General features: G+C 39.8%; 1 protein-coding gene across 1 annotated transcript in view; it reads right to left on the reverse strand.

Annotated features, from left to right (window-relative positions):
* Window positions 1-5,367: 5,367 nt before the first annotated feature.
* ALS2 (alsin Rho guanine nucleotide exchange factor ALS2) overlaps window positions 5,368-13,732 on the reverse strand; it is a 45,059-nt gene continuing 36,694 nt past the window's right edge. The window contains exons 26-34 of the mRNA XM_033169723.1: window positions 12,898-13,015; window positions 12,181-12,338; window positions 11,783-11,905; window positions 10,370-10,546; window positions 9,785-9,830; window positions 7,668-7,729; window positions 6,551-6,700; window positions 5,951-6,047; window positions 5,368-5,567 (exon numbers count right to left, since the gene is read on the reverse strand). Of these exons, the coding sequence (XP_033025614.1) occupies window positions 5,529-5,567; window positions 5,951-6,047; window positions 6,551-6,700; window positions 7,668-7,729; window positions 9,785-9,830; window positions 10,370-10,546; window positions 11,783-11,905; window positions 12,181-12,338; window positions 12,898-13,015 (970 nt within the window). The 3' untranslated portion in view covers window positions 5,368-5,528. The remainder of the gene's footprint in view (window positions 5,568-5,950; window positions 6,048-6,550; window positions 6,701-7,667; window positions 7,730-9,784; window positions 9,831-10,369; window positions 10,547-11,782; window positions 11,906-12,180; window positions 12,339-12,897; window positions 13,016-13,732) is intronic.

Genomic DNA, 13,732 nt, shown 5'->3' on the forward strand with positions numbered 1-13,732 from the left:
TTTAAAAAAAATGCTTGATGTTTTACTATGTTTTTTATATATGTTGAAAGCCCCCAGAGCAGCTAGGGCAACACAGTCAGATGGGTGGGTGGGGGGGGATAAATAGTAAATGAAATAATAACAATAACAATCTGACATCCCTATTGTCATCAGCGAAATGTTGGAGGGTGTGATTTATGTGGTTGCTAACAGGCAGCAGTGCCTTGTATCTTGTTGAGTTCACTTTCCTATGGAGAGACCACAGGGTGGGAACTAATACAATTTTAGGGGGAAAGTACTGTTGCCAAAACAAATATACCGGTACTTTCATACGTAGATAGAAGAGAGGTTGCCATGACAGTCCTAAAAGCATTTCAAAGTTATTCAGGTGCTGTTTATCAGGCCTAACACGTGCTTGAGGTTTTGACTGTACAAAACAGAATCTTAAAAGTGCGGGTAGCCCAATTATATATTAAAAAAGGACACCCGTATGAAACTTCAATGCATGCATGTTGCACACAGTCTAGTTCAGTTAAGCAGGCCTCAGATTTGTACCTTCTCCTGTCCTTTTTATGGTGTGAGGGGATTAGAAGCATCTGCTTTCTATTTTTAAATAAGTTGTTGTTGTTCAGTCGTTCAGTCGTGTCCGACTCTTCGTGACCCCATGGACCAGAGCACGCCAGGCACGCCTATCCTTCACTGCCTCCCGCAGTTTGGCCAAACTCATGTTAGTAGCTTCGAGAACACTGTCCAGTGTCCAACCATCTCTTCCTCTGTCGTCCCCTTCTCCTTGTGCCCTCCATCTTTCCCAACATCAGGGTCTTTTCCAGGGAGTCTTCTCTTCTCATGAGGTGGCCAAAGTACTGGAGCCTCAACTTCAGGATCTGTCCTTCTAGTGAGCACTCAGGGCCGATTTCCTTGAGAATGGATAGGTTTGATCTTCTTGCAGTCCATGGGACTCTCAAGAGTCTCCTCCAGCACCATAATTCAAAAGCATAAATTCTTCGGCGATCAGCCTTCTTGATGGTCCAGCTCTCACTTCCGTACATTACTACTGGGAAAAGGATAGCTTTAACTATACAGACCTTTGTCGGCAAGGTGATGTCTTTGCTTTTTAAGATGCTGTCTAGGTTTGTCATTAAATAAACTATACTTAAACTATACTTACTTAAATAAACTATACTTAAATAAGTATAGTTTATTGATATATTTGAAAAGGACATCATCAAACCATGACCCTGGCTTCTTTCAACAAATCATAGCTATGTAGAAGGGAGTCTGAAGCTGGCTGCGATTTGTACATATATGCCCAAATAGATAGAATTAAAACAGAAATGCCTGTTGGTTTGCAGTGCCAAGTAGATAGGAATAAACATGCTCAGGTATCAACACCACAATACAGTACCTGAAGCTGTCAGCACATCAAGCTACATCCAAATAGTTTTCCTTATGCGCACAGTTCTAGAAAGAACACTTGATGGTGTCATGAAACAATGAAGAGGGACAAAGTAAGCCTCTAACCCCAAAACACAAAAGAAAATTCTGTTTTGCAAAGGGAACCAAGGCTTACTAAATGTAGATAATTTGTGAATCTGCACCCCATCGTTATAAATGGGAGGAGGAGACACACGTGAACATTTCACAAATGACATAGAAGTGGAAACATATTGCATGAACCTTAACAAGAATTTGTATAAATTAATATTCAGGTAGTACTTTAAACCACAGAGATTAAGCTGTTTGCCACTAAAACAGACAAATGCCGGAGACATGATTCCACCTTTGCTAATTTGTTTCATCTGGGCTTGTCCCATTATCAGAAACACCTGGATTTCAATAGTATACAAAATCAAATTGATTCCTGGTTATGAGTGATCTATGGAACCCTTAATAATTATTCGAAGACATTTGAAGAGACATAGGAACTCCCAATGACAGGGAAATGACTTTACGTTTACTGACAGTCACCCAGTTACAAATGGAAAAGGATTAACTCCCCTTTTCTACCTAAACGAGTTCAACTTCTTTGAAAATTACATTCCTATGATCGTCCTTTATTTTTACAATTTTAAGGATTCTGTCTCCCCCCCCCCTTTTTTAAATCTAGCAGGAAGATTAGTTGAACTATGGACCTTATTCATTTATCATCCAGTCTCACAAGGAAAACCCCCCACTTACGAGATATTAAACTGCAGTTCAGTTTCACAGCTACTGCGGAGAAATTCTTCTACCGGATGCTTTGCCGATTTTGAAAGCGACCAAAAGCTCCCACCAGAATTTACAACAGTTCAATCCCCTAGAATTGCCTAGAAGGAATTGCCTAGAAGGAAAACATTGACTGGATATTAGTAACTTAAGTCACCTCACCGCTCTAGCTAATCTAGGGACATCCTTTCCTTTTTAATCTGCAGAAACGTAACCAGCACGAATCTTCTTATCAAGGAGAGAACAAAGCTTCTTAACTGTTTTCTCACTTCAAACTTGGCTTGAAACATTATGATTTTTGCCTAATTATATTGTACTTTCTTCATTTGGAAAGCCAATTTCCCAAATTTGGAAAAACATTTTTTGAAAAAGAAATCCCTAACCCACGGGGTCAGAATTTCACCAAAAACCTGACATTCTCAAATTTTCTCAAAAATGGTGCCAAACTGTTGGCACAACTCCCCTGGAAGATTTCGCGGTGAAAACAGAAGGGTTTTTATTATAGGAAAGAAAATCAGGCCTCAACAACTTAACTTGCGGAAAAAAAATTCTTGAAAAAATCCCTAACCCATGTGGTCAGAATTTCACCAAAAATCTGACTTTCCCCAATTTTCTCAAATATGGTGCCAAACTGTTGGCACAACTCCCCTGGAAGATTTTGCAGTGAAAACAAAAGGGTTTTTATCACAGGAAAGAAAATCAGGCCTCAACAACTTTACTTGCGGAAAAACTTTATTTAATAAAATCCCTAACCCGCGCGGTCAGAATTTCACCAAAAATCTGACGTTCTCCAATTTTCTCAAAAACGGTGCCAAACTGTTGCCACAACTCCCCTGGAAGATTTCGCGATGAAAACAGAAGGGTTTTTATCACAGGAAAGGAAAGCATATGGATAGATCTGATTGGCTGTTGGGTTCCCCCCCCCAAAAAAAAATTAGTAGCATGGGGCAATTAATAAAGATATTTATATTTAGGTAGCTGTCCTTTGGCAATACACCCATATAGGCGAATGGAAGATGACTCAAGTTCAGAGTCCAAAGAAAGTAAGGCAATCCGTTTCTTTGTTAACCAGCAGCAACATTAAAGCTGTTACAGAGCTTTCAAACGCAGCTCAAGTTACTGAAACAAATCTATGCCCATTTAATTATGGGATTCTCTTTAGCTAATCATTACCTCAAAATGAAATGGCCTAGGAATAATCCAACTCAAGACACGCAAGGGGCTTCTAGCAATTACCGATTGAAAGACAACTAAAGCATAGCAATCCACGAAGGAGTGGAATGGAAAGCAGGGTAAAAATATTTTAGGGTCTGGACTTTTTAAGATGCAACTAAGATGTACTAGATTGTAAGCTGCATTGCTTCAAAATGTGCTAAGCTACTGGTAAGTGGGAATCTGGGCTTCTGCCCCAAAGGCCTATCCTTATGGCATGGCTGGGGATCGGTGTTCGTACTGAGGTTAAAACAATCCCATATTCAACACCAGGAATGTCAGAGAATTCTGATGAAAACAGAAATAGTTATTCGTCCCATGTGTGGAATGGATAGCAATCCAGCAAAAATTATCTATATTTATGTTGTATTTTCTTCTCAAAGCAACTTACAATTATAAATGCATACATAATATAAATTACTTTTTAAAAAATGTTTTGTCTACCATGAGATTCCTCGCCCTTTTAATTCCCTCCCTCCTTTTATACTTAGGACAGTCCTAAATGCCCATTTCCAAAATGTAAAACGCCTCTGTGTGTGGCATGTCTGCCTGATGTAGGGGCCATGTATCATTTGAAATAGAAGCTTCTATCAATGTTTCCAATTTTGTGTGTTTCCAAGACTTTTTAAGTAGCTGGTTAAGATCTCGCTCAGAAGGTTGGAGACAGAGAAATAATCTTGAAAAAACAATTTGAGAAGAATGAAAACAAAATGTCAGAATTATGCTTAATCTCTCTCGTGAGAAATTTCTTGGTATAATTTTGACATTTTGAGTTTTTCTCAAATTTAATATTCAAGATTGTTTCTCTGTCTCAAGCCTTCTGGGTGAGCTTTCCAGCTGTTTAAAAAGTCTTGGAAATGCACAAGCAGAACCCTCTCATTTGAGCCAGAGATTTAACCTGATTGTTAGAAATCCAGTCCATAAATCTCAATGCCAACTAGCTACCAACTGGAGAATCAACTTACAGTACCATTCTTATTAAATTGTGGGTGGTATAAAATGGAGGTAACTGGGGAAGTTGACGGGAACCGATAACTTTTAAGGGTGTATGGTACCTTCCACAGAGCTGTAACTCACAAAATTTTAACAGAAAAAAACCACCTTGGAGTGATCAGGGAATAGCACCAAATGGAACTTGTATTAATTGCCACAAAAGAAATCACAGAATTATTCTTTATTATGAAAATTGCTCCATTTACAGCCACTGATCCCACCATATTTTTTTTTTTAAATAAAGGAGCTACACAAAAGCCATGATTCAGATTTCCAGAAGTTATCTGCATTGTCTGTATTAACTCGTTAATTCAACTAGAATATTTTTTCACATCTCCCACACCTGTGACAGACATAGTGATGAACAGCACCTGTTTTATCCAAGATGTCAGCTAACATTATCCACATACACCAAAGGAAAAGTCACAAGAACAATGGCATGAATGCTTTGTGGCTCTCTTCTTTAAACAATACTTCAACAAAAAAAACCCCACACATTTGAACAAAAAAAGAGTGTTTCCTTCCACTGAGCAGGCAAAGCAGAAGACAGGTACTCAAGGTCCCCGCAAGCTAAGCCAGCATCTCAGGCATGACCAAGCATATACTTATTCCGACAGACCACATTGCTAGCCTTCTGTAATCTGTGGTTCACATAATGAAACTGCTCCAGTCACATGAATTGTATATTCAGTACATCTTATTAAGTCTTGGATTGCCATGGATCAGAAGGAGTATGAAAGCCATGAGTTCTGTAGACAGATCTTAGTGGATACACAGACCCAGGCAGTTTAACTTAGAAAGACACTGAGTGGTTCCATAGTGCACTTCAATCCTCCAGTCTCTTCAGATTAACAAGCAGCCACACTACACATTGCTTTTGTTAAGAGATTGGGGGGGGGGGACACTTTGCCACTTTGAAGGACAAATATTTTTTCTCCGAGAGCTGCCTTGAAAAAAATATTTTTGCTTCTTATAGATCCCCCCCACACACACACTGATGTCGGGCTTTGCTTTTTCTCTTTTTTAAAGGCCTCAGAACTGCATCCACCGCATAAAGATTCTCAGTTCATTGTAAGTGCATTTCTGTGAAGAAGACTAAAGCTGTGTTCATCGGTGTCTTCTCTATTTAGGTGAATTATTTAGGTGAGCTTCTCGTGTTGAATTTGGTAATAACATGCCTGAAAATAAGGTTTTTAAAAAATAACAATTAGCATTCTTTTATGTGGGTTGGATCCAGATTAAGATACTTTATTATTTTTATTCAACAGGATTTATATATATCTTAATCCTCAAAACCTTTAAGGTGTTTACACGAAGTATAATATTACCAATAAAAATCAGTTATCAGCAAGTTAGCACAGCTTTGTGGTTTTCCGATTTCCTAGTTAGCAGCTACTGTATTGCTGATTACAAAGATTGAGGACTAAAGGTAAGGACATTGTATTTGCGATCAAAGCAGGTGAGAGATCTGATAGTTCAAACAAGTCTAAATATAAATGATGTATACAGAAAAAAAATAAACAATTAATGTCTTAAAGAAGGATATTATTTATAGGCTTGCCTTCAGAGTAGTGAACATAATGCCTTGCTCCCCATGCTGGAGATATGGATCCATGAGGTCCTCAATCAAATGCACTTCAGAACCCAAATTCCTGATCCTGCCACAAAAAGGGAACACCTGTTTAAGCCGCTATTTCACAAGGCTTCACCAAGAGTACAGAGTGCACGCCTATCAACATTGAAATACAAAAGGCAGGGTAACAAGATAGCTATTCCCCAGGGCAAAGGTATATCCCCCTCGCATGTAACAGATGAAGAAGTATTGTGCTACTGCCTCTGGATCAGAGCCAATAGTGGTGTTATCTCAGCCCCATGTAATCAATAAAATGTGAGTGGGACACACTGATTTAGTCCACTTACACCCAGAACTCTGTTTAATTAAGCATTCCACCTATCTTGGCTCAGTTGCTAGTGCATGAGATTCTTAATCTCAGGGTCATGGGTTAGAGCCCCACTTTGGGCAAAAGATTTCTGCATTACAGGGGGTTGGACTAGATGTCCCTTGTGGTCCCAACTCTACCATTCTATGATTCTATGAGTATTCATTGCAATTGCAAATGACAAGATCCACTGCATTTGCAAAAATAAAAAAGTTGCCCACCTGGCTCGAAGCACCACATATAGAAAAACAGGAAACAAATCATCCATCGACCAAAGGAAATCCTCATGAAGACTCTCAAGGACGCTCTGTGAGATCTCCTCAAAAGTCTGCTGGATCACCTTCAGTTTGTCAGCAGGTGTAAAAGTTGTACTATTAGGAAGACATTTTTTTAAAAAAAGCAAAATTAAAGCATTCGTGATGCTGGCAAGGCAAATTCTTGAAAGATTTCAATAAGGCAGTAAAATAGTTGCTAGCGAATTCTGTACTTTCTCTAACAAGAAAATCAAACACACAACCCGAGCTTCCACTTTGAAGAAAACAGTAGTTTCTGATACCTTGATGCAGACAGAGGATTTACCTATACAAATTAGAATATTGTGGAAAAGTCCATTTATGTAAGCAATTGTTTTCATTAGCTACTGGAGTTTATTATACGAGATAGACTCACGACACGCAAAGCGAGATATGTCAAGCCTTTGTTTGTTATAATTGTGGTGATTATGGCGTACAGCTGATGAAAACCCCAAAGTTGAAATTGTTAATTTGGGGTTCTCATCAGCTGTACACCATAATCATCACAATTATAACAAATAAAGGCTTGACATATCTCGCTTTGCATGTCATGAGTCTGTTTCATATATTAGTTTCATCTTTTAAGTTGAATTACTGAAAGAAATGAACCTTTCCACGGTATTCTAATTTTTCGAGTTTCACCCTGTACAGAGATGAAGATGTCAAAAAACCAATACAAGAGAACTGTACCTTTTAATTTGGCACATAAATGTAAGCAAGAAACAGGCTGAAGAACAAAACTCTGGTGCTTTTCATATGCTTTGGACTACAACTCCCATCAACCTTATCCATAGTGGCCAATGATCAGGGATGTGGGAAGTGGCAGTCCAAAATATCTAGAGGGCTCCAGTTGGAGAAGGCTGTCCTACACAGTGACGCATTAAATTGTGATATATTACATGCTTCCAGCACACTCGGCAGTAAGTCTCTTGGTGTACAATGGGGCTTGCTTCCTAGCAAATGCGTTACCACCGAAACCTAAGACCACAATACTCAGACTAGGACCAGAAAGTCTGGACAATAAAGAGTCAATGTTCAAGATTACCTGATCTGTTGTAAGCACTCCACTGCAGAAGCAAAACAGGCATCTTTTGTATTTGGCAATACCTAAGCAGAAGAATGAAAACCTATGATTAGGATTATTATTTCTAACAGTGTATTGGATAGAATAATTCAGCACACCAATTTCAGAAGTAATCAGAGACGCTGGATTAAGACTGCAATAAATCTTAACTTCTAGAGCACCACAATAGTTCAGTTTCTGCATGAAGAAGAAGAAGAAGAAGAAGAAGAAGAAGAAGAAGAAGAAGAGGAGGAGTTTGGATTTGATATCCCGCTTTTCACTACCCGAAGGAGTCTCAAAGCGGCTAACATTCTCCTTTCCCTTCCTCCCCCTTAACAAACACTCTGTGAGGTGAGTGGGGCTGAGAGACTTCAGAGAAGTGTGACTAGCCCAAGGTCACCCAGCAGCTGCATGTGGAGGAGCGGGGAAGCGAACCTGGTTCCCCAGATAACGAGTCTACCGCTCTTAACCACTACACCACACTGGCTCTCAATTCCAGTTTAGAGAAAGCTACTTCAAATTGGGGTGTGTGTGATATTTTCAACAGTGCACATCAGGGCTGTGAGCTTTATGCTTTAGTTCTCTTACATTTAGGGATGATTGAGGAATTTGATTTCTGTGAACTGCAGTGCAAACAGACCCGATCCTCACCTCCCAGATTAATGTTCCGATTAGAATGTTATTAGATGTGACATAAGTCAAGTTTCAATTCTGAACACCTCTGAATTTAGCTACTCAATTCTTGGTTTCCGGGGGGGGGGGGAGTGTTTTCACATGCATAGGTTAGGGCAGGCTTCCCCAAACTAAGGCCTGCGGGCCAGATACGGCCAGAGGGACTCAGTTTTCCAGCCTGCCACCCACGCAGCTGCCCACTTTCGGGTCAGCGGACCGCTGGAAATAGCTTGTGCACGTGCGCACGGCCTCCACAGACCCGAAAGTGTGCCGGAAATAGCGCGCATGCGCTCCCCCGCCCTCTGCGTGATCGGGGCTGGAGGAACCGGACCAAGGCCAGGTAAGTTTGGCGACCCCTGGGTTAGGATAAAACATTTTAGCCATGGGCACATTATGAAAATTTTTAAATTTTTTGTTTTATGATAAAATATGTACTGTATTCAAACGTATTATTTGTGGGGGGTTTTTTTAAATGTGCGTAACGTGGAAACAAGACAGAACAGACTTATGAACGAACACATGCAAAATTGACAGGGAGTTTGATTGCTCTGCCCATCCCTACTTCTATATCGCGACTATATTAAAAATAGAATTAAAATTGTGATTCTGGCCATGTGTAAATTTGATCAATTAAAATGAAAGAAGAGGATCAACTTAAACAATTATCTAGTTAGTGATAGACATCTGCGCTTCAGAAATGCAACTCTCAAAATCCTTCAGTGAATATTACCATCTTACAAAATACTTTGGGTCCCCACTTTATGAGAACCAAGCCAAGACATAACTGTGGCTGGGAATATCAAGTTGGTGACCTGCTACTGCACTGTTCTTTCTGAGCCATATCCAAAATTCTCAGCTTCATCATGGTTGCACACTTGTGCTCTATAGACGCTAGCAGTCAGGATGGGCACAAAATGATATCATCAGGCTGTGCTGGTCCAAAGGTGCCTAGTCTGCAAAACACGAAGTTTTTCCACTTTCCCCCTGTTTAGCAACAACACCGTGGCCTGCCTCTGGCATGCAGAATGTACCAACTGGAAACCTGCACTTTATAAATTCCATATGGAAGGATTATTGCTTTTGCTTTAATAGAGAAAGTGCAGCTTAACCACATGCAGAATATGAACATCTAAAAGGAAACCACAGAAAGCCTCCACCCAAATCAATGAATAATTAGATTGTACTGTATCTATTAATGAAGCAATGATTTGGGGATCATTAAAAGATAACTATAAATATTACATGTCCTTGGAGCCATGCATCTAGAAGAACTGTACACTGTAAACTGTAAAAATGATTGATATATAAATGTCAAGTACTAACCAAAACAGCAATGTATTAAAACTGACACACACAGTGACTGTAGTCTACCTTTATTCAAATAAAAGATACGCAGTTAAGAGAACTCCAGATGAAATATAACATACCTTTTTATTTTCACCAAGAATACAGGTTTTCGTTGGCCAAAATTTCCTAAAAGAAGTACCATGAGTATAGTTAATTATTTTCCTACCGTGGAAGGAAGGATATTAAACAAAAGAATTTGTTTTCTAACACACTTGCTTACAAATATATAATTGATGTTTCAGGTTCTTAGCATAGTGGAATTTCCTCATATATCTGGATCGGTCAAATGAGGGGATCAAAGCAAGAACTTTCTGGCTTATCTTAATGCAAGCTTCCTGGACCTAGTGCCCTCCGAATGCCATTGAACTGGAACTCGCATTGATCCTGCTGGCTGCTGGGAGTTGCTGTCTGAAACATCTGGGAGGACACCAGCTTGGGGAAGGTTGGCTTAAAAGCAAAGATGAGTTAAGTGAAAAATGCACATTTCTTTGTGGCATGGCCATATGAAAACCATCGGAGCAAGGAAATCTCAGCCTTCTGCCCAAAAGACTTTGGAAAGCTCTAAATCTCCTTTGGGAGAGGTGACAATTAATCCCCCAATAGTAACAAACAGGAAATAAGTACTGCATTCTCTAGCCAGGAGAAACACATTGAAGCATGCTTACATTTGCACCCCCAAAAAGCTCAACAGAGCCATGTCTGGTTGTTTGTTCAGACGCAGGACGCACTCCCAGTAAACATCTTCCTCTCGCTCATTGTCTAAGGCGTACAGCATGAACAAAGGAGGGTAGAGTCGTGGTAGCAACACAGGAAGCAGCAACCCAGAGCTTGTGACCACATAGCTGAAAAATGCAAAATGAAGAGTGAGCTTTGGAACGAGGGGCAGCTCACAGAAATATTTATTATACGGTTCGGATCTCCTCAACCTGTCCTATCGACAACGCATGTTGAGGAAGAAAGGCAACTAGTTCAAGGAAGAGGTGGGTGGGTGTGATACGAAATTCACTCCTGTGGTGTTTCTAGTTGAATTACCACGGCACGTTACTTAAAAGAATAGAGAAAAGACAAAGACGTTTGAACCAGCAAACGACCTGTATGAGGGTAAATGAGAAAGAGCGAGAGAGCCTCCCCTTCAGCCCTCATACAGGTACTTTTTATTGAACACAAAACCCGCCTTCCAAGATTCAAATCATCCAATCACAGTGTCCAGAGCAAACTCCCCCCACAGGCCATGTGCCATGAAGAAGAACAAAGAATCTTTGAACTTAGCGGAACTGGTTTGATCTAACCCTACTTCCTAGGCTACAGATAATTAGCATTCCAAGATCAGGTAGAAGAAAGACACAAGATTGATAGGAGGAAGTGAAAGAACAAGCATCCTGGCCATATTGACATTTCCCAGGCCTCCAGGATGTTAGCAGATATACTTCAAAGAAACAAGAGGTACAGATGCTCTGAGGTTATCAAAGATACACTCATTGCCATGTAGTTGTAAATTAAACAGCAACCAAATTGGAAAAGAGAGACGTGACTCTGTTGCTAGCCAGCAATGGAGTTTTAAGACACAGCCAATTAATACAGCCAGATTCAGGTCATGTAGGATAAATATGAAAATCATATTTTGCCACCAGAACCAGAAAGGAGCTTTGCACTCAAACACAACCAATATTGGTCTCGGAATGTCCCGCTCTACCTCCACAATGTTCTTAGGCAATTTATTTATTCCTTATTTATCCCTGCATGAACACCACACACTCCCCAAACTTTCTGCTCCTTTTTCCACAAAGAGCAACCCCCTGTTCAGTTCTTAAGCTCTTGAGCAGCTTAAATGTTTGTCCATGTTGGAAGACATTACAGCCCCTAAATATTGGACAATTGTGTTCCATATTTGTGTGTGAGGAACAATTGACACTATGAGGTGTGCACATGCACACACTGAGCTCAGGAATATCACCACGGCAAGGGGGGGACTGGTCTGGCCCCAGCCATTGGTCAGAGAAGGAGCAGCTGTGGAGAGCTTCCTCCCCGATCCTACCACCCCATGTCAAGCATTTCTAAACAGATTTTTATCTACATACCCTGGTTCTGGAGATTCCGGCCTGGAGTCATTTTTTCCACTACAGAATGATCTCCTTCCTTTGGTCTCAGCCACCAAAAGTGGAATTGAACTGCCCTCTTCAGGAAGATCAGGGAACAGGAATCTTAAAATCAAAACGTGTAAAATTAACCACAACTCACCAAACTGTGTCAAAAATTCTTAGTAAGGGTTGCAACAATTTTTTCAAATGTAATTCTCTTCGAATAATTTTCTTCAATTTTCTTTCTTCCAGAGGAACCTAGTAACAATTCAACAGCTGCTGGATGATCAGCTTTTCTGCACAAATGCATTTCTTTATGCATGTTTGTTAAAAGAGAAAGGTGGAGTATAAAGGTTTTACACTAAATGAGAGACAAAGTTCATTGGTTTTTTTCCTACCTGACTAGCTGGAAGATGCGTTTGAGGTAGGATTTAATTTCTCTGACTGCTTCCTGCAACAGCCGCCGATTAGCTCCCACGCCTACATACGTCATTCGGTATACAGCAACTAAGGTCTCAACAAGTTTTCCCAAAGGATGCAGGGGAGTATCACATGCCTATGAAGAAGAGGGTCAGAGAATTAGCTGGCTACATAAAGAAGCAGAGTCCACTCATATTTATTTAAGGCTCTTTGTTTAAAGCAATGGCAGTTCAAACAATATACCTTATTTTTCTGTGTGTAAGACTAGGTTTTCCCCCTTAAAAATAATGTCAAAAATTAGGGGGCGTCTTATACACTGGGCAACCCACCCCCCCGCATTTTCTTAAATCTGAGTCCCCCAAAATAGGGGGCGTCTTATACACGGGGGAGTCTTATAGATGGGAAAAATATGGTACATAACCTACCCATCTCATAGAAAAGAAGAACATTTACTCTACAATATCAATGCTCTAGTTAGTATCATCTGAAAATTATACCAAAGACTGCAATCTGTAGGAGTTTATAGCAGAGCTGGGGGAAGAACTGGAAATAGTACTCTTACAAACTTACTATTTGTGAAAAAAATCCTCACTTTATAGTAGGAATACATGCAGGTCCCATTTACTGAACACAGTGTTCTCCCTGCTTGCATCCCAGCTTATAGATAACAGCTTATTTAAGAACAGTCACAATACCTTTATGAGATATTTCTTAATGTTGTCGTATTTTTCCAGTGTGAAGGCACCAACGTGTTTTGGAATGAACTCCAAGCTTTCCAAAGTTTGCGCATGAGATCTACTTAACATTTCTGGACTGCAACAATGGAAGCGATATAATTATAAGGTATATAGGAAACACACATGGGTCAAGTAGCTACAAACCAACCAACCAACCAACCAACCAACCAACTGTAAAGAGCTAAATAATAAGAAAGCCTAAAAAACACACAAGAAAAATAATTACAAATCCTGAAAACCAGAGATGTTGAAAAATGCAAGAAATTATACTAGCAAAATGTTCTTAGCTCTTTCTGTCATCTTACTATTACATTGTATTTGCCACACTAATTCCTTCCCCTCTCTTCAATAACTACACTATTGTTTCCCAATATCCCACAGGTACAGATTTTCTTGTGTACAAAAACAATACTTTTCTGCTTCTGTCAAAGGGCTGCTCATGTGGACATCTCCCTTCCCTATTTAAAGTATGCCACTGTATAATGTACTTGCCCTTAATTCTTGCCAATTGGAATGGCTCTTTCCAGCCATTTGTTCTAACCTGCTGATAACCTTCATCTCTGCCCTGAAACGTTTTCCCCTTTCTTACATCCATCTCCTCTCTTAAGAATTGTTTCCTATAATTTTACTGATTTAAAAATAATCCTGGGCAGTATGCGATCAACTGTGCTAACTAAAGGCTCTTGCTACCATACTAACATTCTGTCAGTACCTAATAGATTCATAAAATGCTAGAATTGCAAATGTTTCCACACACAAAATGGCAGATTTTTTTAAACGTACACTTTGCTTA

The sequence above is a fragment of the Lacerta agilis genome, chromosome 1 (assembly GCF_009819535.1).
Source record: "Lacerta agilis isolate rLacAgi1 chromosome 1, rLacAgi1.pri, whole genome shotgun sequence".
In the NCBI taxonomy this organism is placed as follows: domain Eukaryota; kingdom Metazoa; phylum Chordata; class Lepidosauria; order Squamata; family Lacertidae; genus Lacerta; species Lacerta agilis.